The sequence below is a fragment of the Canis lupus genome, chromosome 21 (genome assembly GCF_048164855.1).
Source record: "Canis lupus baileyi chromosome 21, mCanLup2.hap1, whole genome shotgun sequence".
In the NCBI taxonomy this organism is placed as follows: domain Eukaryota; kingdom Metazoa; phylum Chordata; class Mammalia; order Carnivora; family Canidae; genus Canis; species Canis lupus.
This window is the reverse complement of record NC_132858.1, coordinates 6,414,258-6,437,640: the sequence shown is the minus strand read 5'-3', so window position 1 is coordinate 6,437,640 and position 23,383 is coordinate 6,414,258. Positions and strand designations below refer to the sequence as shown.

Here is a 23,383-nt window from a genome sequence, read left to right as displayed (position 1 = left end):
AAGAGAGAAGCTTATCCACTGAGAACACGACACTTGGGCTGAGGGGAAGCCAAGGAATTAGCAGGATTCACTCAGAGCAGGAAAGGGGATCAGAGACAAGGACTCTGGGGAGGAGTGGACATGTCCAGTGGGAGGGTGAGGGGCCCAGGTGAGGTGGGCAGGTGGGGCAGCCCCCAGGGCCTTGAAGACAGGCAGTTTGAAGGAAGCCAGACCAGAGGCATCACAGGACAGAGATAGTGATGGCCCTGTTCACTGCTCTGTCCCAGTAGCAAGCATCTAGCTGGTAGCTGGGGAATATTTACTGAATACAGAGTGGAAAGACAGATGCACACATGCCCCTACATCTATCTACAGCCATAAATGGAGAGGGTGGAGGAACAAGAGGTCTTAAGTATAGGGGTCCCTCTCTCCCAGCCCTTGGGCACAGCCCAGACTGTTGTATGTGAAATCCTAAATCCCATTCCTCAGCCTGATCCTCACTCAGCACAGTGGGTGTGATGAGCTATCATGCCTGTGGTTTTGTTACCATATACAGTAGAGGGGTTTTACAGAGCATTAAGGCTACTCACCAGTTGAGTTGGAGTTAATTAAAAGGGATGCTAATTTAAAGGTGTGTAAAACTAATCACAGGACCTCTGAAAGGCAGAGCAGGTTGTCCAGCTGGTAGTAGAGGAGGAAGTCAAACCTGGATCTGTTGCTGAGACAGAGGCGCCCAATGAGGGCCTAAGAGTGGCCCCGGCCAACAGCCAGCCCCGCAGCCATTGCACTGGCCAGCCTCCTACTTGCTAAGAGGGGTTGGCTCAGGGCTCTGCACAGATGCCCACCCTCCTGTCGGGGACCTGCCCGCAACACTTCCCCTGCTCCACGTACAGAACTCCTCTAGGCTGACATCCTCCACAGCATGGATGCCGGTCAGGTGGGCGACTCGGCCCTGGACTCGCGTCCTCTTGTCCCCGGTGGTCTTCTCCACACGCTCAATCATCTGCTGCTGGCGGTCAATCCAGTAGAGGTGCTTGCCCAGGATGGTCAGGCCCAAAGGCTGCACGATGTTGGCATCCTCCAGGGTCAGGCGGTTGGCCCCTGCAAGTGAGACAAATGCCCCCTGAGTGGAAGCTGACCCTGAGAGCTCAACCCTTGCTCATCTCAGAACAGAGGGCTGCCAGCGACCCTGGGGGATTCTGTGCTCTGGCCAGGGCCAGGAGCTAAAGCAGATTCCCTGGAAGCAGACAGATCTGAAACCAGCCCTCCGACAGCCCTGCTCCCATCTGGGCCGGCCCCTCCCTTACCTCACCTCACGTATGGAAGAAAAACCCCTCGAAGCACCTCTCCAGCCTCAGGGCATCCCAGTCTAAGAGGCAGCCCGCAGCAGAGTAGCTACAAGTGTGGGTGCTGGAGGTGGAGGGGTCAGACTCCTGTTCCAGCCCACGCTATGGGACCCTGGACAGGTCACCCACCCTCTCTGAGACTCCTCTTCTGCCTCACCACATGGAGATCATTCACGATCTGTGTCCTGGAATTCTTGGCTGGGACTATATATTGTAGACACAAAGCTGCAATACAGTGCCCACCTGAAACAGATCCTTGACGCATGTGGTGGCTGGTACCAAAATTACTGATGACAAGGGAGGCTGGCTGGCCCTGGGAAGGTCAGACCTGTTGGTTGCGGAGGAGCCCAACCCCTGGGGGGGCCCCCAGGGCACCAACCTGACAGGTCACAGCTTTCGATGCGCTTCAGGTCCGCGTCCACCCAGAAGAGCTTGCCCAGCCTGTTGTCCACCACGAGGGCCACAGGCCGAATGAGGCCTGTGGTGAAGAGGACCTCACGCTCAGTGCCGTCCAAGGCTGCACGCTCAATCTTGGCTGCTCTGTCTTGCATGTTGGTGAAGTACAGGTACCTGTGGGAGGGGAGCAGGTGAAGGTCAGGTGTTGCATCCTGACCTGCCATGTCTTCATCCAGGATTGAGTGCACAAAGCCCCTGATCCAGCAGGCCTTTGGGAAGATAACAGTCACACGGCCCTGGCCCGTCAGGGCTGGCCCCCAAGACTGTACAGAGTTGAAGGGTGTCCCCCAAGAATTCATATCTGCCCAGAGCTCAGAATGTGACCCTAATTGGAAACTGAGTCTTTGTAGATGCAATTAAGAATCAAGGGGAGACCATCTGGTCAACACCTGGAGCCCCCAGAACCTGGAAGAGAGACAAGGAAGGGTCCCCGCAGAGCCTCCAGAGGGGCACAGCCCTGCTGACACTTGACTTTAGACTTCTGGCTTCTGGAACCGTGAAAGGACAAACATCTGTTCTTTCAATCCCCCCAGCCAGTAGTCATTTGTTGTGACAGCCTCAAGGACGAGCACACGCTCTGTCCCCTTCCACAGCTAAGAAGTCCCTGCCTCCATGGAGGTCAGCCTCAAGGGACACTCATTAGGTTGCTAAGGAGCCACCTGAAATAAATGGGTTTGTGTTCCCCAAGCCCTTGTGGGCTGCAGGGGCTGATACCATCATCATCCCCAATTCTCAGATAAAGACACCAAATCCCTGAGGTTACAGCACCTGCCTGAGGTCACAAGGGCAGTAAGTGATGGGGTCAGGTTTCAAACTTGCACCCGGCCAGCCCAGGACCTGTGTTCACACTAGCTGTCCTTACCCCTCCACCAAGTGGTGCCTCCACAAGCCTGAGTCCCGCCTGGCATGGCAGCCCTGCAGGTATCTGAAGTGGCTGCCATGTGCCTGCCACCCACCTCCAAACCTCCGCATGCTTAAGTTTATTTCTGAGCTTTATGTCACGCGGCTTTCTGGTCTCCCTCTTGCCCTGGTTATTCCCTTCGCGACCCTCCAAGTCTGCCTACATCTTCATGGAAGGAGGAAGCTCTCAGGAGTTGGGCTGCACCCAGGAAAGGAGTGAGCTCCCTGTGGTGGAACGTATGCAAGTAAATAACAGCCATCAGCCGGCATGCTATGGAAGGGATTTTTGCATTGGTTCAATTTGATGGGGATGGTGCAAAACCTATTAATTAAAACTATGTCCTTCCAATGTCTCCCTGCTGAGGTAAAACCCCACGCTGCAGTGCCTGCCCACCCCCGGCCTCGCACCCTCGCTCAGCATTGACGACGATGGCCCGTGGCTTGTCGCGATCCCCACGGAGCACCACACCCATGGCGTCTCCATTCAGCCGGTGGACGTTGATGGTATTGGCGGCCTCGCACGTCCAGAACAGCGTCCGGCTGTAGATGTCGATGCTAAGATCGTGGGGCTGCCTGTCCGGGTTTTGGCTCTGGCTCGGAGAGGTCAAAACAAAGGGCTGTAAGACAGGAAGAGACGAGCATTGGCTACAGACCCCAGGAGAGGGTGGAGGCTTTGGCGCCTGAGTCCAGAATGAAAGTCGAGACTCCTGCCCTGTCTGGGGACCTTTCCTGTTGGATCAGCGCACCCCTGTGTCCACCTGAGAGGAAGATGGATCAAGCAGCAGCTCCTGGGAGGGCGCTCGCCCATTAGCTCAAATCTCCAGCCCACTCATTAAGAAATTCGCAGTGCGCTGTCATGTTCCATGCCCTCTGGGTCCCGTTCCTGCCCCACAGAAGGGCCACCTGATGGTTCAACAGTTACCACCCCACACACAAACCACAGCCTCCTTCTCAAGACATCTCTCTTCCTGCTTATCATCTTGGACTCATGCTTTTGGATTAAGACCTTCAGACCTGGGACACCTGGGTAGTGTCCAGAGTCCTGGGATCAAGGTCCGCATCAGGCTCCACAGGGAGCCTGCTTCTCCCTCTGCCTGTGTCTCTGCCTCTCTCTGTGTGTCTCTCATGAACAAATAAATAAAATCTTAAAAAAAAAAAAAAGAACTTCAAACCTTGTCATTTTTTAAATTCAGGGTGCCAGGACAATTAGATGTATTGAACAGAAGCCCACCTCTCGCAGCCCTCTTCCCTGAGGGAGAGACCAGGGCTGCGGGCCCTGGCAAGGGTGGATGGGTGACACACAGCGCACCTCCAGAGGAAGGGGCCAGACACCTCTCCCAGCAGTGGTTCTGTCTACACCCTGGGTCTCTGCCCTGGGAGACTCTCTGGAGAACTCTGCCTGACTCTATGCCATCTGCTGTGTAGCAGGGTCGAGCCCTGGCTTTTGGAGCTCCCGACAGAGAATGCGTTTTCCAAAATGCCACAGGAGGAGGGGAGAGCCCAATGTCACCCTCATCTCCCCTACAGGCCAGAAGCCTGGCTCTCTGTTGCATGTGGGTCCCTCGGGGGTACCCTGAAAGACTGTGTTCAGGTTCTCAGGTGACACGACCTGGTGCAAAGTGGACTTCCCAGAGGTCCCACCAAGGGTTTAGATGAAAAGTCCTTCCCTCTAAGAAAGGCATCATTAAGATGATGCTCTGCTAAGAAGTCACTGCAAATTTTTTCTCTTGTTAACAGTCAAAACAAAGTCTCCTGGGGCAAGAAGGGGCTTATAGCTGAAAAGAAGCCCAGCCTCTTGAACCCAGCTAGAAAGGAACACCACCCCACACACAAACCACAAACAGCAGCCTCTGATCCAGCCACACTGGGCTGCTAGAAGCGTGTGATTCACGTCTGAACACAGAGAACTGCTTTCGAGGGCCATGGATCCCTGCTGGTAAAAACAGCCATATCCCCAAGAGTTGGGGGCTCTGGGAGCCAAGCATCAGCTCCAACTGCAAACATCCCCTTCCCCAAAGCCACAGACTCTGGCCAGAGACCACAGCCCAGAGCAATTGCCAGGCTGGGAGTAAAGCAAGGTTCTAGCTGGCCTTAGTAGGAATCAGGCTCTCTGTGGAGGGCAGGTCTGTGAGGGCCCAGGCATAAAACCAGACTTTGGGACACCAGCCATCAGAACAACCAGCCAAGAAACATACGTGGTATGAGGTGACCCTCATACCTCTTCCCAGGGCAGATGAGCTGTAACGACTAGCCAGCTATAAAATGCAAACTCCAATTTTAATATCAGTAACAAAACTTAGGCTAATGCAAAAGTTCTTTTTTTTTTTTTAAAGGTTTTATTTATTCATGAGAGACAGAGAGAGAGAGAGGCAGAGACATAGGCAGAGGGAAGCAGGCTCCCTGCAGGGAGCCCAATGCAGGACTGGATCCCAGAACTCTGGGATCACATCCTGAGCCGAAGGCAGCCACTCAACCACTGAGCCACCCAGGCATCCCTAAATGCAAAAGTTCTTAAGAGAATCCTATTCGATACCACAAACACCACCACCCCTCCATACCAGTACAAAGTAGCACCTGGCCACGGGGGAGTGTCCATAGCAGTGCAGTCATGACAGCCCAAGGACCCGGGATCCGTCAATGGGGACAGAGGGGGTGCCTGGGTGGCTCAGTGGTTGAGCATCTGCCTTCGGCTCAGGTCATGACCTCATGGTCCTAGGATGGAGCCCCATGTCAGGCTCCCTGCTCAGCAGGGAGATCTGCTCCTCCCTTTCCCTCTCTCCCTCCTCCTTGTTCAAGCTCTTTCTCTCTCAAAATAAGTAAATAAAATCTTTCTTAAAAAAAAAAAAAAAAACAGATGGACAGAGGGGCAAACTGTGGTATATCCCCTGTGGAGTATTTTCAGCCTTAAGAGGAAGGAAACTCTAACACCTGCTACGATGTGGATGAACCTTGAGGACATTATACTGAGTCAAAGACGCCAGGCACAGAGAAGAATACAGCATGATTCTACTTACATGAAGTATTTAGAAAAACCTAATTCATGGAGACACAAAGTAGAAGGGAGGTTGCCAGAGCTGGAAGAGGGGGCGGGGGAGCTAGCGTTTAGTGGGGACAGATTTCCAGTTTGGGAAGATGACAGAGCTCTGGAGATGGTCATGGTGACAGCTGCATGACCATATGAAGGTACTAAGTGCCCCTGAGCCATATACGTGCAAATGGTCAAAATGGTAAAATCTGTGTTACATATGTTTACTGCAATAAAAAAAAGGTTTACTGCAAACACAACTTGGTCAAGTAGATAATAATTTAAAACATCATCCTTGAGTGGTGGGGAGGGTCTTGGGTAGCTTAGTTGGTGATGCATCTATGCATCTGCCTTCGGCTCAAGGTCATGATTTCCGGGTCCTGGAATCGAGCCCCACGTGGGGTTCCTTCCTCAGCTCCCTCTCCCTCTGCCCACTGCTCCCCCTGCTTGTGCTCTCTCACACTCTCTCTCCCAAATAAATATAATCAATCCATCAAATATAAATAAATAAATAAATAAATAAATAAATAAATAAATAAATAAATCCATCCATCCATCCATCCATCCATCCATCCATCCATCCATCCTTGGGGGCACATCCCTAATAAAGAATGAAAGCCACCAGAGGGTGGAGCTTAGCAAGACTCACAGGGAGGGAAACAGATGTGTCCCAAATTAAGTAGAAACCCAGAAGGGAAAAGAAAAGAAAAGAAACCCAGAAGGTGTCCCTAAAAGACTTTTCCTTCAAAGTCTCTCCCTGCTTTTGGTGGACGCTAAGAAAGAACACCTCTTGATGAGACTTCAAGGCAATTTGCACCCAGTACCTGCCTCCACAGGGAAGCCACCAGCCATCAATTAACACTTCCCGTTCTCCAAAGGACTCAAAGTGACTGTCACCTGCACAGTGGAGGGATGGTGGAGGGATGAAAGGAACGCATTCCCACCATTCCACCAGGCTCTGCCCCCTGCAGAGATGATACCACAGCTGCCCAGGCTCAGCTGAGGCTTTTATTCCCAACCAAGGACACAGACTGCCAATGTCCTATCTACATCGTTGTGCTGTCAGATGGAATACTTTGTCGAAAGTGATGCCCAGCCTGTACACACAGCGCTGGTGCTCAATTCAGGGTGGAGAATGGCCAAAGGAATTCAGAGGCACAAAAATCGTCTGAAAATCTCCACCAGCAGCATTTCTCTGTGTCACTATTGTAATGGTGCCATGATTTCACTGTGGAGACGTGAGTTCCTGCCCTGACCATGCCACAGAGAGAGGGACCCCTAGGTTCTGTAGCTTTCATAAAAGGATTCTTTGGAAACTGACACAGTGAGCCAGGCCAAGTCCGTGGATGACGCACCAGCGGATGCCAGCCACAGCTGCCTGCCACGTGGAGACTCCGAGTGGGTCCCAAGGCCACAGTGAGAATGTCCTTCGTGGAAAAGGCCACAAAAACTTAACATGAAGGAAGTTAGTTCTGCTAGAATAAGCATTTTGAAAATGCTTATTTGTTCTGATGGAGCAATACACCAGGGCTAGTTTGAGCCTAACATAGATTTTGCATTTGCCAACACACAATTTTAACCCAGTGAGAAATGCTAGGAGAGGGCGAGGACAGCACGCAGCATGGAGTGAGCCACTAAGGAACACACAAGCACACACACCTCCAACGCTTCCACCTCCCTTGTGCCGTGAGCCACGCCTGTCTGTGACTGCTGGCTCCTCACTCCTGTCCCATTTCAGACTGTTCCCTCCCGTCAATTCCCGCAAACCCACCAGCTGCAGCCCTCTGGCCCCATGTCCTCAGCCAACTTGAAGGCTTTCCAAGGTAAAGCAATGGTCATAAGGAGTTATGTCTTGACCCACTTAACATATGCAAAAAAGTGTGCCTGTATTTATGAGGTCCCTTTCTCTTCTTCATATATCGCCAACAAGAGTTTTGAGTGCTGTGTGCCTCATCCCCTTCCCCTATAGCCCTGTGATTTTACTGTGTGAATCTGTACAGTGTAGTGAGTTTTAGGAACCTATATGTTGCAGGACACCTGGGTGGCTCAGTGGTCAAGCATCTGCCTTCGGCTCAGGTCGTGATCACAGGGTCATGAGATCGAGTCCCAAATTGGGCTCCCTACAGGGAGCCTGCTTCTGCTTCTGCTTATGTCTCTGCCTCTCTCTTTGTCTCTCTCAAGAATAAATTAAATCTTTTATTATTAATTTTTTAAAGATTTTTTATTTATTTATTCATGAGAGATACAGAGACAGAGAGAGAGAGAGGCAGAGACACAGGTAGACGGAGAAGCAGGTTCCACGCAGGTAGCCCGATGTGGGACTCGATCCCGGGGCTCCAGGATAACGCCCTGGGCTGAAGGCAGGTGCTAAACCACTGAGCCACCCAGGGACCCACCTAAATAAAATCTTTAAAAAGAAAAAAAGGGAACATATATGTTGCATTACAACAAAACTGACTATATAAGTCCTATGAACTAAGAATAAATCCAGAATAACCAATAGCAACTAGCTTTGCACAAAACCACTGTGGAAAGAAAAAAATCCCATTTCTACATATAATCATAATCTAAGGGTTTCACACTGCTCAGATTATACCCTAGGATGACATAATTAGAGCCCAAAGGGTCGTTGACGCAAGCCGTGCTCTGTTGGCACCCCCTCTGCTAGGCAAAAGGGGTAGCAGCCTGGAAACTGCCCAGGGGAGTTCCTCACTGAAGTGACCCCTGTGGCTCCCCAACGGGTACACTTGCCTGGGTCCCATCATCCTTGGCTCGTTTGATGTTCTGGCGCCCATCCACCCAGTAGATGAACTTGTCCAGCGGGTCATAGTCGATGGCCTTGACGTTCCTCAGCCCATGTAGGGGCAGGATGAGGTCTGGGCTGTGCTGGTCATCAGGGATCATGCGGCTGATGGCACATTTCTGGCTGAACAGCAAGAAGCTGGTGGGCGCTAGAATGGGGCGAACAGACGAGGGGGCTGCACATCAGCGTCTGCAACTGAAGCCAGGTCGGTGGGGATGGACAGCATTCCGCTTTCTTGGAAGAGGCAGATTTGCATATGCACCTACTAGATGCAGTGGGGAAAGCACTGGAGCCAGTGGTGGCGGAGGGGCGGGGTACAACTTTGGTGAATTTTACTCTCCGTGTTATGTGTGTCTCTGCTGTTTCGATATTTGGTAAGCGCACGAACTCTTTTAAAATACAGAGCATGTTTTAATTCTCAAGACTTAAGACAGAAGAAAGGTAATGGTAATAAATATGAAACTCCCAGCCATACACGTACTTAATGCTCGGGTAACCATATTATTTGCCTTATGCCTAGATGTGCTCAAGTGAACGCTAAAACTGTATGAAGTGAACATGACATGAGAGGGGACACTGTATGGGGGTGGCAGTGAGCAAAACTGTCTAGGTGCAGAAATGGCACTGCTCACAATGTGTAGGAGGCAACCGTTAGAGTCACAGTCAGAGAATTACAGTTGGGTGGTTTGAAACTATGTCATGGCCCCAAGTCTGCTGGCCAAAAGCAGAGACTTGCATTACAAGCATCCCCACCAGCGGGTTATGTGCACCTCTGCTTGATCTTTTCAAGGTTATGGCCCCCAGGGGAAGGGGACAATAGGACCAAAGGGGGTGCATGCGCAGGGAGGTCCAGGCTGCATAGAGGACCTGTTGCTTCATCAAGACTCAAGGAAATGGGCTGAACCCTCAGCAGAGACATTCCATAGGAGGATCTTTGGGTATAAAAACCAATCACTGAGGGACACCTGGTAGCTCAGTGGTTAAGCATCTGTCTTGGCTCAGGACGTGATCCAGGAGTCCCGGGGTTGAGTCCCACATGGGGTTTCCGGCATGGAACCTGCTTCTCCCTCTGCCTGTGTCTCTGCCTCTCTCCCTATGTCTTTCATGAATGAATAAATAAAATCTTTAAAAATAAATAAATAAAAATAAAAACAAAAAACAATCACTGGGAAAAGCCCTCGTTTCCACAGCCAGGTCTAGGCTTCCAGGTAACATGCAGCTTATGCAGTGTACAGTCTACTCAACCAGCCATGAACACCAAGGCACCTCCAGCTAAGAAGCTCCTTCCTGCCTCTGTGCCCAGGGCCAGCCTGATCTGATATGGAGGAGAGGCACACGAGCAAAGCAAGGCACTTACGGCTGCAGTTGCGGCTGCTGGGGTCTAGGGTATAATGTGAGGCACAGCCACAGCGGTGGCCGCCAGGGATGGCGAGGCACAGCTGCCCACACTGCCCATTGTTGTGCATGCAATCATTGAGGCCATCCTGGCGGGAGGAGTGGAACACCAGGATGTCCATCACAAAGTCCAGATGGCCCTGGATAAGAGTGCGGTTCCGGCCACTGGTCTTGTCAGCCCTCTCAATGCTGTGCAGGTTCCAGTCTGTCCAGTAGATGTAATCGCTGTACTGTGTCAGGCCGAAGGGGTGTGGGAGGTCGTCAGCAATCACAACCCGCTCCTGACCTGCATGGAGATACACGGGCACAGTGTCAGCAACGCATAGCCAGCCACAGCACGGGGCCACGTGCTTCAAAGCTGCCTGGCAACCTGGGTCAAAGTTCAAGTGTTCAACCACTTTGGACAACAAGCAAGATCGGCTGGAGCTGGATGCCACCTACCCTGTGACCGGGCAGGCCCCCTCCTATACCACAGCAGAAATGCACTCATTTGTGCACTCAAATGACAGAGACCATCATATGCACAGAAGCAATTGTTTGTAAAAGCCAGAACCAGGAAAGAACCCAGATGACCATCAGTAGTAGAGTGGATAAAAAAATGCTCAATCTTGATAGAACAGAAATGATATAGCAATAAAAAATAATAATGTGGGAAAAATCTCACACAATTGTGAGGTTGAAAGAAGCCAGGCCCTAAAGAGCACATGCTGTATGATCACAAGAATAGAAAGTTCTAAAACAGCAAAAGTAGCACCTGAGACAGAAGCCAGGGCAGCAACCACCCCTGCACTCCAGCAGCAGAGGACTCTTGAAATGAACCATGGGATAATCATACGGTAGCAGAGCCGTGTGCGGAGCACATGTGTATGCACCTGCTATCTACCAATTATCAGCTGTGTGTCAAGGAAAGGAGGTGAACGTGCTGGCTCAGGGGGATGGTGCCAATGGGGGCTGAACCATGGGGGAGGCAGAGCCCATGTGCAGGGCCTCTGTGACCTCAATAAGCTCTGTTCTTCCACCCTGCAACGTTCTCCAGGTCTCCACCTGTCAGACCCTGTACTACGTTGTATGAACACTTCGAGCATGTTCTACATCATAATAAGGAGGGTGTCGGTGGAAACACGTTAATGGCATGAGAACATGCTTGTGATACTTGCAAGCGAGAGAAACCAGAACGAAAATTACATATGCCATGACTTGAAACAACGCTTTAGGAATTATTTTCGAAAAGTAAAAACGTAAGAAAAACTTCAGATATTGACAAGGATATTTAGATTTAAAAAGTCAAGTAAGGGGTGCCTGGGTGGTTTAGTCAGTTAAGTGTCTGACTCTTTTTTTTTTTATAATAAATTTATTTTTTATTGGTGTTCAATTTACCAACATACAGAATAACACCCAGTGCTCATCCCGTCAAGTACCCCCCTCAGTGCCCGTCACCCATTCACCCCCACCCCCCGCCCTCCTCCCCTTCTACCACCCCTAGTTCGTTTCCCAGAGTTAGAGGAGTCTTTATGTTCTTTTTTTTATTTTTTTTATTTATGATAGAGAGAGAGAGAGAGAGAGAGAGAGAGGCAGAGACACAGACAGAGGGAGAAGCAGGCTCCATGCAACCGGGAGCCCGACGTGGGATTCGATCCCGGGTCTCCAGGATCGCACCCTGGGCCAAAGGCAGGTGCTAAACCACTGCGCCACCCAGGGATCCCCAGGAGTCTTTATGTTCTGTCTCCCTTTCTGATATTTCCCACACATTTCTTCTCCCTTCCCTTATATTCCCTTTCCCTATTATTTATATTCCCCAAATGAATGAGAACAGTGTTTGTCCTTCTCCGATTGACTTACTTCACTCAGCATAATACCCTCCAATTCCATCCACGTTGAAGCAAATGGTGGGTATTTGTCATTTCTAATGGCTGAGGAATATTCCATTGTATACATAGACCACATCTTCTTTATCCATTCATCTTTCGATGGACACTGAGGCTCCTTCCACAGTTTGGCTATTGTGGATATTGCTGCTAGAAACATCGGGGTACAGGTGTCTCGGCGTTTCATTGCATCTGAATCTTTGGGGTAAATCCCCAGCAGTGCAATTACTGGGTCGTAGGGCAGGTCTATTTTTAACTCTTTGAAGAACCTCCACACAGTTTTCCAGAGTGGCTGCACCAGTTCACATTCCCACCAACAGTGTAAGAGGGTTCCCTTTTCTCCGCATCCTCTTCAACATTTGTGGTTTCCTGCCGTGTTAATTTGCCCCATTCTCACTGGTGTGAGGTGGTATCTCATTGTGGTTTTGATTTGTATTTCCCTGATGGCAAGTGATGCAGAGCATTTGCTCATGTGCTTGTTGGCCATGTCTATGTCTTCCTCTGTGAGATTTCTCTTCATGTCTTTTGCCCATTTCATGATTGTATTAAACTCAACACCAAAGAAACAAACAATCCAATCATAAAATGGGCAAAAAGACATGAAGAGTGTCTGACTCTTGATTTCGGCTCAGGTCATGATCTCAGAGTTGTGGGATCAAGCCTGGTGTTGGCCTCTGCACTCAGCAGGGAGTCTGCTTGAGAATCTGTCTCCCTCGTCCTCTGCCCCTCCCCCAGCTCGTGCATTTTCTCTCAAATAAATAAATCTTTAAAAACTTTTAAATTAATTAAAAGAGTGGCTGGCTTAGTCCATGGAGCATGGTCACAGGTTTGGGCTCCATATTGGGGGTAGAGACTACTTAAAATCTTTACAAAATCAGTTAAAGGGCAGCCCGGGTGGCTCAGCGGTTTAGTGCGGCCTTCAGCCCAGGACATGATCCTAGAGACCTGGGATCAAGTCCCACATTGGGCTCCCTGCATGGAGCCTGCTTCTCCCTCTACCTGTGTGTCTGCCTCTCTCTCTCTCTCTCTCTCTCATAAATAAATAAATAAGTAAATAAATAAATAAATAAATCTTTAAAAAAATCAATTAAAAATTTTGAGACTAGAAAAAAATATGCTGACATGTCAATATTGGTTATCACAGGGTGATAAAAATTATGAATAACTACTTTTTCTTTCTGTGCTTCTGTGTTTTCAGAAATGTCCTATGTTGATTATTTTACCATTAGGAACAAACCAGCTATTACATAAAGATGCTCCCAAACTGCCTCCACGTGCCCCTGGGTCCTGCACCAGGAGCAGGTTCCCAACAACCGTCATCAGGGAGAAGTGCTTTCACCCTGACTGCTTCATTCAATTCTCCCCATGGCAGCTATGGGAGGAAAGTGCCATCAGTATCAAGGAACCGAGGCCCAGGAAGGTTAAGTAACGTGGTTGAAGTCACACAGTAAAAGGCACGGCCAGGACTGCAACCTGACAGTGAGGCCCCCAGTGCAGGAATGTCTGCGGTGTTAAATAGAGAGTGTGCAACAGCAGTGATAGGCAGGCCTGCGGCACGGGCCCACCCTCGGTCTGCAGGGCTGTGCAATTTTCAGGGGCTCCTGCAGATTTCCACCCAAGTATGTCTACCCCCCCACCCCAGGGCAATCAGTGAGCTTCCTTATTTCAGGCACCCCTGCTGTTCAGTGATGGGTTCCTCATCAGGCACCAGCCTCTTGTAATTCACTGTGGGGCTGGGGTGGCTGTCTCAAAGACACCTTCAAACCTTGCCATCAGCCTCAGAAACCTGGACAGTCAGCATTCAGGGTGGCTGCAGCCTGCCCTGAGCAGAAACCAGGACACTGGGGTTCTAGCTCTGGTTCTGCTCACACAGTACCTGGCATAAGCCTCTCAACCAGCCTATGCCTCTGTTTTCTTACCTGCAAAATGGGTACAACCACACTCATCACAGGGGAGCAGCATCAGTGATCAGAAAATTAAATTCTCTCTATCACACAGGGCAGCCCTATCACCCGGTACATCACTGGAGACAGCTAACACAACCACTCCCCTCCAGCTGTACAGAGTCTAGACTTGTGTGCCCTGCCCCTGCTGGCAGGTGACTTGGAATAAGGTATTTTTCTCTTTTTACCTAATCCCAGGATGTTGGGGGTGGCCTGTGAGGGGTCCCACAATAATGCCCAGCACATGGTAGGTGCCCAGGATCATATGGAGATTATGTGTGTAGCCCTGGAATCTGAGCAATGCTCTGCGACCTCAGAGAAATCCAGTGACCTCCCTGGGCCCTAGCTTCTCCATCAGTGAAAACCTACACCATGTTAGGGTCCTGGCCCAGGGCTTAGCTGGGCCCCAGCTCTTGTAGGTGTGCAGAAACAGCTGTCACCAAGGCTTTGGCCGACATGCCTAGAGCAATGGCACAGGGTGGAAGGGGACAGCCCCTGGGAGAAGACAAGGCTGGATGGGCAGCCAGGGCTGTGTGCACACTTCCTGTGGGGCCTTGGGACTTGCAAGTCAGAGGGAATGGTGCAGCAGGGGCTGAGAGACAGCCAGTATCTCAGCCGCAGGAGGCCCCAGCCCAGCAGGACCCCACCTGGCTCTCACCCAGCATGTCGGACGACTCGATCATGTTGGTGTCCAGGTCCGTCCAGTAGAGACGCTGGTCAGCGTAGTCGATGGTGAGGTCATTGGCCCGACCCACCTTGTCCACCAGCGTCATGCAGTTGGTCCCATCCATGAAGGCCCGCACGATCCTGGGTTTCCCACCCCACTCAGTCCAGTAGATGTAGCTGGAAGACACAGGGAGGGCAGGGCGGGCTCAGGAGCGTCCACTCATTACAGGGCAGGAGGACACGACCACCACCGTCTCCTCGGCGTGGCCCTCTCCATCCTGGAGAAAGCCACATTGGTGATATCCCTCCAGGAAGTAGGAACAGGGCAACACCCTGGGAGCCGCCCACAACCCTAACATCCCCCAGGTGCATCACTGCGATGCCTCCTACCTCCTGGATTCCCACAACAGTTCACCTGCAGGGTAAGTGCGAATATATCTGTTTACAGACACAAGCCGGGTGCTCAGCTGGAGTGACCATGTAATAGAATGCCCAGGTGAGATAAGCTGGACAGGATGCCAGGGTGACGGGGAAGCCAGGATGAATGTGGGCAAATCAAGATATACAAGATATCCCCTTACTCAAAGAGGGCAGAAGATAAGAATCTGAGGCCAGTGAGTACTACCGGGCCAGGATCCAAACTCAGCTTTCCTGCTTCCAACGGGTCCTCTTTCTTTGTTCTTCAGCAGCTCCAAAAAAAGGAACCCCGTTCCAGAATTGTGTGCATTTTCCTTGCCTTTTGGCTAAAACTCGGCCTTTCCCTCTACTCTGCCATCCTAAAATCTTCCTTTCCTAACTAGTTGCCTGCAAAGGCAGGGCTTAGGGAAAGCTGTACACATCACTGATGTTAGGGAGCAAGCGCTGTGTCTGTGGCACAGAAAGCTCTGGTGCAGAGGAGACTCCACCCTGGCCCCTCTGGACACCCTGCCCAGGGCAGGGCCCCCTGGCCACCTACAGATAAAAGCAGGTACCTGGCAAAGCAGGTGACACCCTGCCTAAGAGGCCTGTGAGGAGCCCTTTCTGAGCACTCTGGAATCCAAGTGGGGCGAGGAAGGAGCCCAGCTCTGCTCTCCCCAGTTATGTGACCCTCAGGAAGTCACTCAGCTTCCCTGAGCCTCAGTTTCCACATCTGTGAAATAAACTAGATTCTTCCTCAGGTCCCGCTGGCCCCAGCCACCTCAAAGCTAGTGGTGGTCACCAGGGCTAGTAGTGGTCACTAGGGCGCTAATCACAGAGTGCCAGCTGGGCAGCCACCCCCCTCGGCCTAGGGTCGTCATACACTGGCTGATGTACAGAAGTGGGAGGGGGGCAGGGACACGTATGACAAAAACAGCTCTTACCCTTGGGTGGGGTCCAGGGCCAGTGACCTTGGGTTGTCCAAGTCCCTCCACACGAGGACCTGCCGGAACTGTCCATCCAACCGGGCCACTTCGATCCTGTTGGTCCCAGTGTCTGCCCAATAGAGGTTCTTGCCCACCCAGTCAACGGCCATGCCTTCCGGGTAGTCGAGGCCAAACTCAATCACGTGCTCCACGGAGCTCCCGTTCATGAAAGCTCGGCTGATGGTCTGGGAGCAGGGGGCAGGGGCCACGGGTTAGGAGTCAGCATTTCTGCAGACCTCTAACCACAAGATGCTCGGTCACTTGGAGCAGCTACTGACCACATCTGGGGCCAGATCGCCAACATTTGACAGTTTTTTTAAAAAATGCTTGATATACAGCAAGACACACTTTTTTAGGAGAAAAATGACTTGGCAAGAGTTAAGCACTTATATTTATATATGTATATCACATAGAGATAAGTCTTTTCATCCAGTAATCCGTGATGTGAAGTTTTATCCAAGGGAATAAAAATGCAAAAGATGAGACACTACTAAAGCAACACAGAGGTGCTCATGACCATGATAAGGTTTAGAGCGGGGGAGACTGGAAGAGAACGGTTACACAAAATGGGGAATATCTGTGCAGTGGAACACTTCACACATCTAAAGACTTGTATTAAAGAGTTTGTAACAGGGGCCCCTGGGTGGCTCAGTCAGTTAAGCGTCTGCCTTTGGCTCAGGTTGTGATCCTGGGGTCCTCGGATCAAGCCCCTGGTCAGGCTCCCTGCTCAGCAGACACCTGCTTCTCCCTTTGCCCCTCCCCCTCCCCCTGCTCACTCATGCGCATGCTCTCTCTCTCTCTCAAATAAATAAATAAATCTTTTAAAAAAAGAAAAAGAAAAAGAAAAAGAGTTCCTAACAGCTTAATCAATTACCTCTTATAATGTTAAGTTAAAAAAAAAAAATGAGGATACAGAATCCTCTATAGCACCTACTGGTGAATGTCAGGAACATTAACATCAGAACTACCCTAAAATGCTGGCTGGGGGGTTATGAGTGAATCTCATTTTTTTATTTTAATTTTCTTCTGCATACTTTTCTATTGCTCTCTTTCTCTAGTGAGCTCCCATGAGTTTTAGAATCAGAAAGATTGGAGAGCTGTGTAATATAATCGATAGAATAAAAGATCAAGGGCCACGCAGAAATGTTGCAACTACCCAACCTAGTGGCACAAATGCAGCTGTAAACAACCCATAAACAAATGGGCATCGCTGTGTTCTAATAAAACTTTATTTACAAAACCAGGAGGCCAGCCCGGGAACAAGTTTGCCAAATCCTGCTTTACAAGATGAAAAGGCCCTTCCACGTGTTCACATATATTCACACCATGCATAAAGATAGCATTTGCTAAGCAGGTGGGCACCTGCTGAGGGTGTGAATCCAAAGACAGTGTCAACTTACCACAAATGTTTCACAGATACACAGTCTAGAAAAGCCCATCTGTGTCTCTACTGGATCTGCTTGTTACAATTGTTCACGTTAGTTTATTAAAAGAGCTCACTAATACTTTGTCATAGATCAAATTACAATAAATATTACAGCTCTTTTTAAAAAAAATTTTTAATAGGCTCCATGCTGGGCATGGAGCCCAATGTGGGGCTTGAACTCACAACCCTGAGATAAGACCTGAGCTTAGATCAAGAGTCAGACACCTAACCGACTAAGCCACCCAGGCACCCCTAAATATTACAGCTCTTTTAAAAAGAACGTAAACGCCTTTGAGGTGGTGCTGTCACAGGCAAAGCTGCATGCATAGGACACTTGGCAGACTGTACCTTCAGGCTGACATCCGTCCAGTAGATGTGATTGTTGGACACATCAAAGTCTAGCGCGGAGGCCTCCTTGACGCCCGTGAGTGGGATGGCCACGTCATTGTTGTTGGTCTCAAGGGAGATCCTGTGGATGGCAGCTCTGCTGGTGAACACCAGGAAGGCCTCAGGGACGATGCAGGTCTTCATGTCACTCAGTAGCTCTAGGCCGATGGGGCAGCCGCACTTGGTCGCGTGAGGCGTAAAGAAGCAGAGGTGGCTGCACCCCCCATTCTTGTCCGCACACGGGTTGGTTCCTGGAAGTAAGCATACTAGCTCTAAACCTTGGCAGTCCAGCAGAGAGAGGCGTGCATCGATCCACAGTCACGCACGGCTTTGCCTCAGCCGCATATCACATGAGGATACCAGTGGGGATGATGGAAACCGAGGTCCTCCCCCAGTACAGGGAAGGGCAGTGGCAATGACAAAGTGGTAGCTCTGGGCCCAGTGCGACCCAGTGCATCTGAACTCACTCTGTCTGCCCAGCAGCCTGGGAGGTGGGAGCCATTCCCACCCTTTTTCCAGTCTCGAAAACTGAAGCTCAGAGAGTCTGATGAAGGTGACGTAGGCAGGAAGTAGCACAGATGTAAGAATGTCACATGACAGGACAAGTCACACACCCCCAACCTCACCCCAGGCCTGGACTCCAGGCCTGCTGTTTGGACTGACCACCCGCATGGCCCATCCACTGCACCAGTTCTCTGCAGCCTCACAAACCCAGATTCACCCAGGACCACCAAAGGGGTCTCTTCTTTATTAAAGCAGAGTACTTAGGGTGTTCATTTATTTTTGGCCAGCCTGTTAATCTCACTTACCTACTGAGGTGCTATTAAAATTGGCTTTAATTTAGTGTTAAGTATTTCAGCTAAAAAAAGAATCCTTTTCCCCATCTCTCTCAGGAAATCCTGAGATGAGAGAGAGAGATGAACCCAATTTCTCAACTTTAAAGCACACCCGACAGACACATCTTGTTTCTCCTGTCGGTTTTACTTTTTGTTTTTTTTTTAAACAATAACTCACAGACAGGCCTCGCCTTCCATGGTAGATAATCAACATGTTCTGAAAGGCGACTGTTAAACTAAGTTTATCAGTCAGTCCCATCACCTCTTTATCAGGAACCTAGGTCACTGGAAGGGAAGGCCCATCCCAGTGACACAGAAGCACCAGCTGCTCTCGGGTCACCCCACACCACCTCACTCCTAGGCCTTTGCTCAGCTGCCCCTCTGCCAGGCAAACCTTGCCCCCACCTGCTCTCTGAATTCTAAGCTCAAGTGACCTCCCTTATGCTTTTTTTTTTTTTTAAGATTTTATTTATTTATTTGAGAGAAAGAGCAAGAGAGCACAAGCAGGGGGAACTGCAGAGGGAGAGGGAGAAGCAGACTCTCTGTTGAACAGGGAGCCCAACCCAGGGCTTGATCCTAGAACCTTGGGATCGTGACCTGGGCCAAAGGCAGACACTTAAACAACTGAGCCACCCAGGCACCCCTAGTGTCCCAGCTACAGTCACTGCCTGGCAGTAGAGCTAAGGAGTGTCTCACCCTCTAGACCATGAGCTACTTGAGGACAAGCTCTGCATCCTCTCTGCTCATTCATTCATTATTCATTCATTCATCCAGCAAAGGTCTGTTGAGTACCTCTGACATGCAGGTACTGTACTAGGTGCAGAGACCTCAGGTGGGAACAGAGGCCCTGCCCACATGGAGCCCATAGCCCTGCTTCCAAACTCCCCCTACCACACCTGGATGCTACTGTCTCCAGTGTAGCCTAATGACTTGCATTTGGAATCCTTTTTCATAAAGAGACAAATCATGTAAAGGGAACCTTTTGCAGATCCTGGCTTTCAGATAAAAGGTGTGTATTTGGGGCACCTGGGTGGCTGAGTTGGTCAAGGGTCTGACTTCAGCTTGGGTCATGATCTCGGGGTCCTGAGATCAGGTTCCACACTGGGCTCCATGCTCAGTAGGTAGTCGGCTTCTCCTTCTACCTCTGTCCCTCCCTCCCCTTAGGCTCTCTCTCTCTCTCAAATGAATAAATAAAATCTTAAAAAAAAAAAAAAAAGGCATGTATTTGAAGGTCCAGCCTGGCCACTGTGGCTGCCCCGCAGGGAGGAGGCTGAGGCAGACTTGGGTGAGTCCTGAGCTCAGCCAAACATCAGCCATTCCTTCCAGTGTAAATGGGGCAATACTATAATTAGCGCACAGGGTTGCTTCAGGCACAAAGGCACTTAGCCAGAGCCTGGCACACAGCAGGCACTTAATAAACATTAGCTATTATTATAATAATTATCACCAGCAGTGCCTGTCCACAACCAGTAGCGAGTCAACATTCCTGGCCGAGGTACCATGTGTATTCCCACTTGTCCTTAACCAGGTACTGCCATATCCTGTCCTGCCAGTTTCCAGGGTAAGCGCCTGTGTGAAGGGCCGCCCCGAGCCCACAGCCCCTTTCTGGTGCCAGTCGGCGTGGCTCACCCGTGGCTGGAGGCCCAATAGACTCACCAACAACCTTGGCCACGTTCACGGCCTTGAGCCCCATCAGGTCGGGCAGCTGGTCGATGATGACATCGCGGCTGGCCTTGACCTTGTGCACGCGCTCAATACTGCGCCGCTGCCAGTCAGTCCAGTAGATGAAGTCCCCCAGGAGTGTGAACCCAAAAATGTGTGGTAGCTTGTCCTCTAGGAGAGTCCGCCTCTTTGTCCCATCAACGTTGATCACCTGCAGGACGGCAGACACAGGTATGAAGCAGCCTCGGTCCTGAGCCAGAAGGAAGTGGGCTCAGCTAGTGGGGTGCACAGCTCTGTCTGCAGCCTGCGAGGCTACGATACAAAGCCAAGGGCTGTGGCTCACTGGCAGAGCTGGACGGATGACATCTTCCGAGCTGCGGCTGGCTCGGGGCTCTCCCTGCAGCCTCCCCTACCTGGGTACTGACACTGTGCTGAAAGGGCCAGGCGGGGCAGATGGGCATCTCCACCCTTCCTGTTGCTGACTGCCGGACAATGGCCACCTGCAGTCCCAAGGCATGGGACTCAGACCCGGGGCAGCCTCTGATAGCAACGTCTGCCTGCATGCAGCACCAGAAGGCATCAAATCACACTCTTGGTACACACTTGCATTTCCGGAGGCTGGCCTGTGAACATGCCGTGGGCCCTGGGCCAGACCTCCCACTGGCCTGGGGACCAAGGTCGTGCTTGGTCAGGACCAAATGAACTCTGAGGGCACTTCTGGCCCTTAGCCTGAGCCCGTAACTCTAAGACGCTTTCCACCCCCCACACGCCAGTGGTCATTTATTCTGAGATAGAAAAGCTAAGTCTTCTTGAAGAATCAGTGCTGATGAAAAGCATTAACCACAAAAGCCACAAAGGAGAAAACTGCTGTCAGACATCAAAACGCCTTAACCAACTGAAACACACAAACGGGGTAAGATGGGATTCTGATGACAGATGATCCTGTAGCAGCTTCTGTTGAAAGGAAGACTCGATAAAACACAACATCGAGATTCTCAGGCTCTCGGGCCAGGATGAAAGCGACATGACGAGTCCCAACAGGCCTCCTGCAGCCAGATTATGTTTCCAGCCCGTCAGAAAAGCGACAGACCCTCTGCTTTGCAGGTGGTGAGAACAGAAGACAGATAAAATTCATGCCGAACAGAAGAGGCTTGGGTCCTCTGCTGTAGGACAGCATAGGACAAAACTGCTAGGTCAGCTGGGAGGGGTGGGCAGCTCTGGGCTGACCCAGCAAGCCCCCACACCCCAAGGACCTGAGTTTGCCCACCTGTAACTGAGAGGAGCAGCTGATGTCATCCAGGAAACTTCACCAAAGACAGAACACCACCCAGGCCCCAATCTGAGGCAATTCAGCCAGCAATGGGGGGCCCTGGCCCAGGTATGGGTCCTGAAAGCAGCTCCCCCCGCAGGTGTGGTTCCAACACACAGCCCAGGTGAGAACACTGGATTAGGGGATGCCCTTGGACGGTGAGCCGGGGAGCTGCCAGCCTCACCCGGAGGGAGGAGCTCAGGTTGTACCAATTTCTGTGAGGATCTGGGCACTATCCCGGCCGGCCCCTCTGGCTAGCAGTAAATGGCAGGTGACAGACCACCTCTGCAAACGGCTTGGGCACTGGCTCCCATTCTATCCCCCTGCCAACGGGAAGGCACATAAAGATGAAAACTAGAACACAAGGAATTCCTCAGAGGACACTCAGCACAAAACTTGTCCCCGGGAGGGGTCACATTGGGGCTCATGGCCATGGAGGTGAGGCTGGGAGGAGAGAAAGACAGTGTGTCCAGGAACACGTCTCGTCAGGGCAGGGATCAAGCGAGGCCTGGGGACTCCTGCTCCCCCCTCGGCTCAGGATAACTGGGGGGGTGGTCAGAGGGTGGTCTGTACATGTAACCGTATACAAAGAAAATCGTCCACATCTAGAAAAAAGATTCAGCTTTAATACACCAAAATGTCAATATCATCTCTGTATGAGATTTTCCTCTTCCTTCACTATTTCCATATTTTCTCAATTTCCTTTAATAGCTGAATTCCAGACATAAATAAATACACATTTCTATTGAACTGAGAAAAGGAAGTACCTTTTTCCTGGCTCAGGAACAATGAGAATGAGTCCACGGAGGACATGGGGCCAACGGGGGAGGGTGGGAGGGTGGCCAGCATCACCTCCTCTCTCCACCCCTGCCCCCTCCTTGCTGCCCACCTGTGCTGGTCACCTTCCACCAATTAGAGAACCCACGAAGCTCCCATGGGAACCCATGGGCTCTCCATCAAGACTCTTAACACTTGAGAAAAATAAATGAGCCCAAAGTGGTTTTCTTTTTTCTTTTTCTTTTAAAGATTTTATTTATTTCAGAGAGAGAGAGAGAGAATAGGGAGCAGGGAGCAGAGGGAGATGGAGAAGCAGACTCTCTGCTGAGCTGGAAGCCCTACATTGGACTCTATCCCAGGACCCCAAGATCATGATCTGAGCCAAAGGCAGACACTTAACTGACCGAGCCACTCAGGCACCCCCCAAAATGGTTTCCTATGGCAGCTTTTAGCACCTCTTGAGCAAATCCAGCCCATCTGTAAAAGTAACTCTGCTGGACCGGGCCTTTCCTCAGTCCTGGAGCACTAGTGGGGCCTGTCTACAGGGAGCACACATATTTCAACATTCCAGCTTTCCTAGAGCCCTGAGAAGAGCCAAGAGTAAGGAGACAAGACCCAGGGCACATATCCTTCTGACCCCTGAGGGGATAACACATCCAAAAAGAATTCAGCAATAACAGAATAAAATCTAAACATCCAAGAATGTTGGAGCCAACGGGAGAGCATGGGAGACAGACTTTCCAGGTCAGGAGCTGGCAAACTTTTCCTGCAGCAGATCATAAATATTTCCAGCTTGGTGGCCATATGGTCCTTTCAGCGCAAGAGCAACCACAGACAGCGTATGTAAGTGAACAAGCAGGGCTATGCTCCAACAGAACATCATTTGTGCAAAACAAAACAAAACAAAATTTTGTGGATCATGAAATTCGAATGTCATGTAATTTATACACATCATGAAATACTACTTTTCATTTTTTTCCAATCATTTGAAAGTTTAAGAATTTAAGAGTGGTACAAAAACAGGCAATTGGGTCACAGGCTATAGATTCTAACCCCTGCTCTAGAACAGAAACACCTGTGCATTTGATCCTCAGGAAAGGAACCACCTCTCCAAGAACTTATGCCAAAGGCGATCACATCAGATGCCGAACATGCCCAGAGTCTTGCTCTCTCTGACCTCTGGCTTCTGTCCTCTTGGCTTGGCCGACTCTGCACTCCATGCCCAG

At 50.7% G+C, this 23,383-nt stretch overlaps 1 protein-coding gene across 2 annotated transcripts in view; it reads right to left on the bottom strand.

Annotated features, from left to right (window-relative positions):
- The window catches only part of LRP5 (LDL receptor related protein 5), a 107,267-nt gene that overhangs the window by 17,334 nt on the left and 66,550 nt on the right, over positions 1–23,383 (bottom strand). For both annotated transcript variants that reach the window (XM_072790193.1, XM_072790192.1), the window contains exons 8-16: positions 20,066–20,282; positions 17,535–17,824; positions 15,719–15,945; positions 14,371–14,555; positions 9,867–10,190; positions 8,458–8,657; positions 3,090–3,298; positions 1,705–1,895; positions 871–1,080 (exon numbers count right to left, since the gene is read on the bottom strand). In XM_072790193.1, the coding sequence (XP_072646294.1) occupies positions 871–1,080; positions 1,705–1,895; positions 3,090–3,298; positions 8,458–8,657; positions 9,867–10,190; positions 14,371–14,555; positions 15,719–15,945; positions 17,535–17,824; positions 20,066–20,282 (2,053 nt within the window). The remainder of the gene's footprint in view (positions 1–870; positions 1,081–1,704; positions 1,896–3,089; positions 3,299–8,457; positions 8,658–9,866; positions 10,191–14,370; positions 14,556–15,718; positions 15,946–17,534; positions 17,825–20,065; positions 20,283–23,383) is intronic.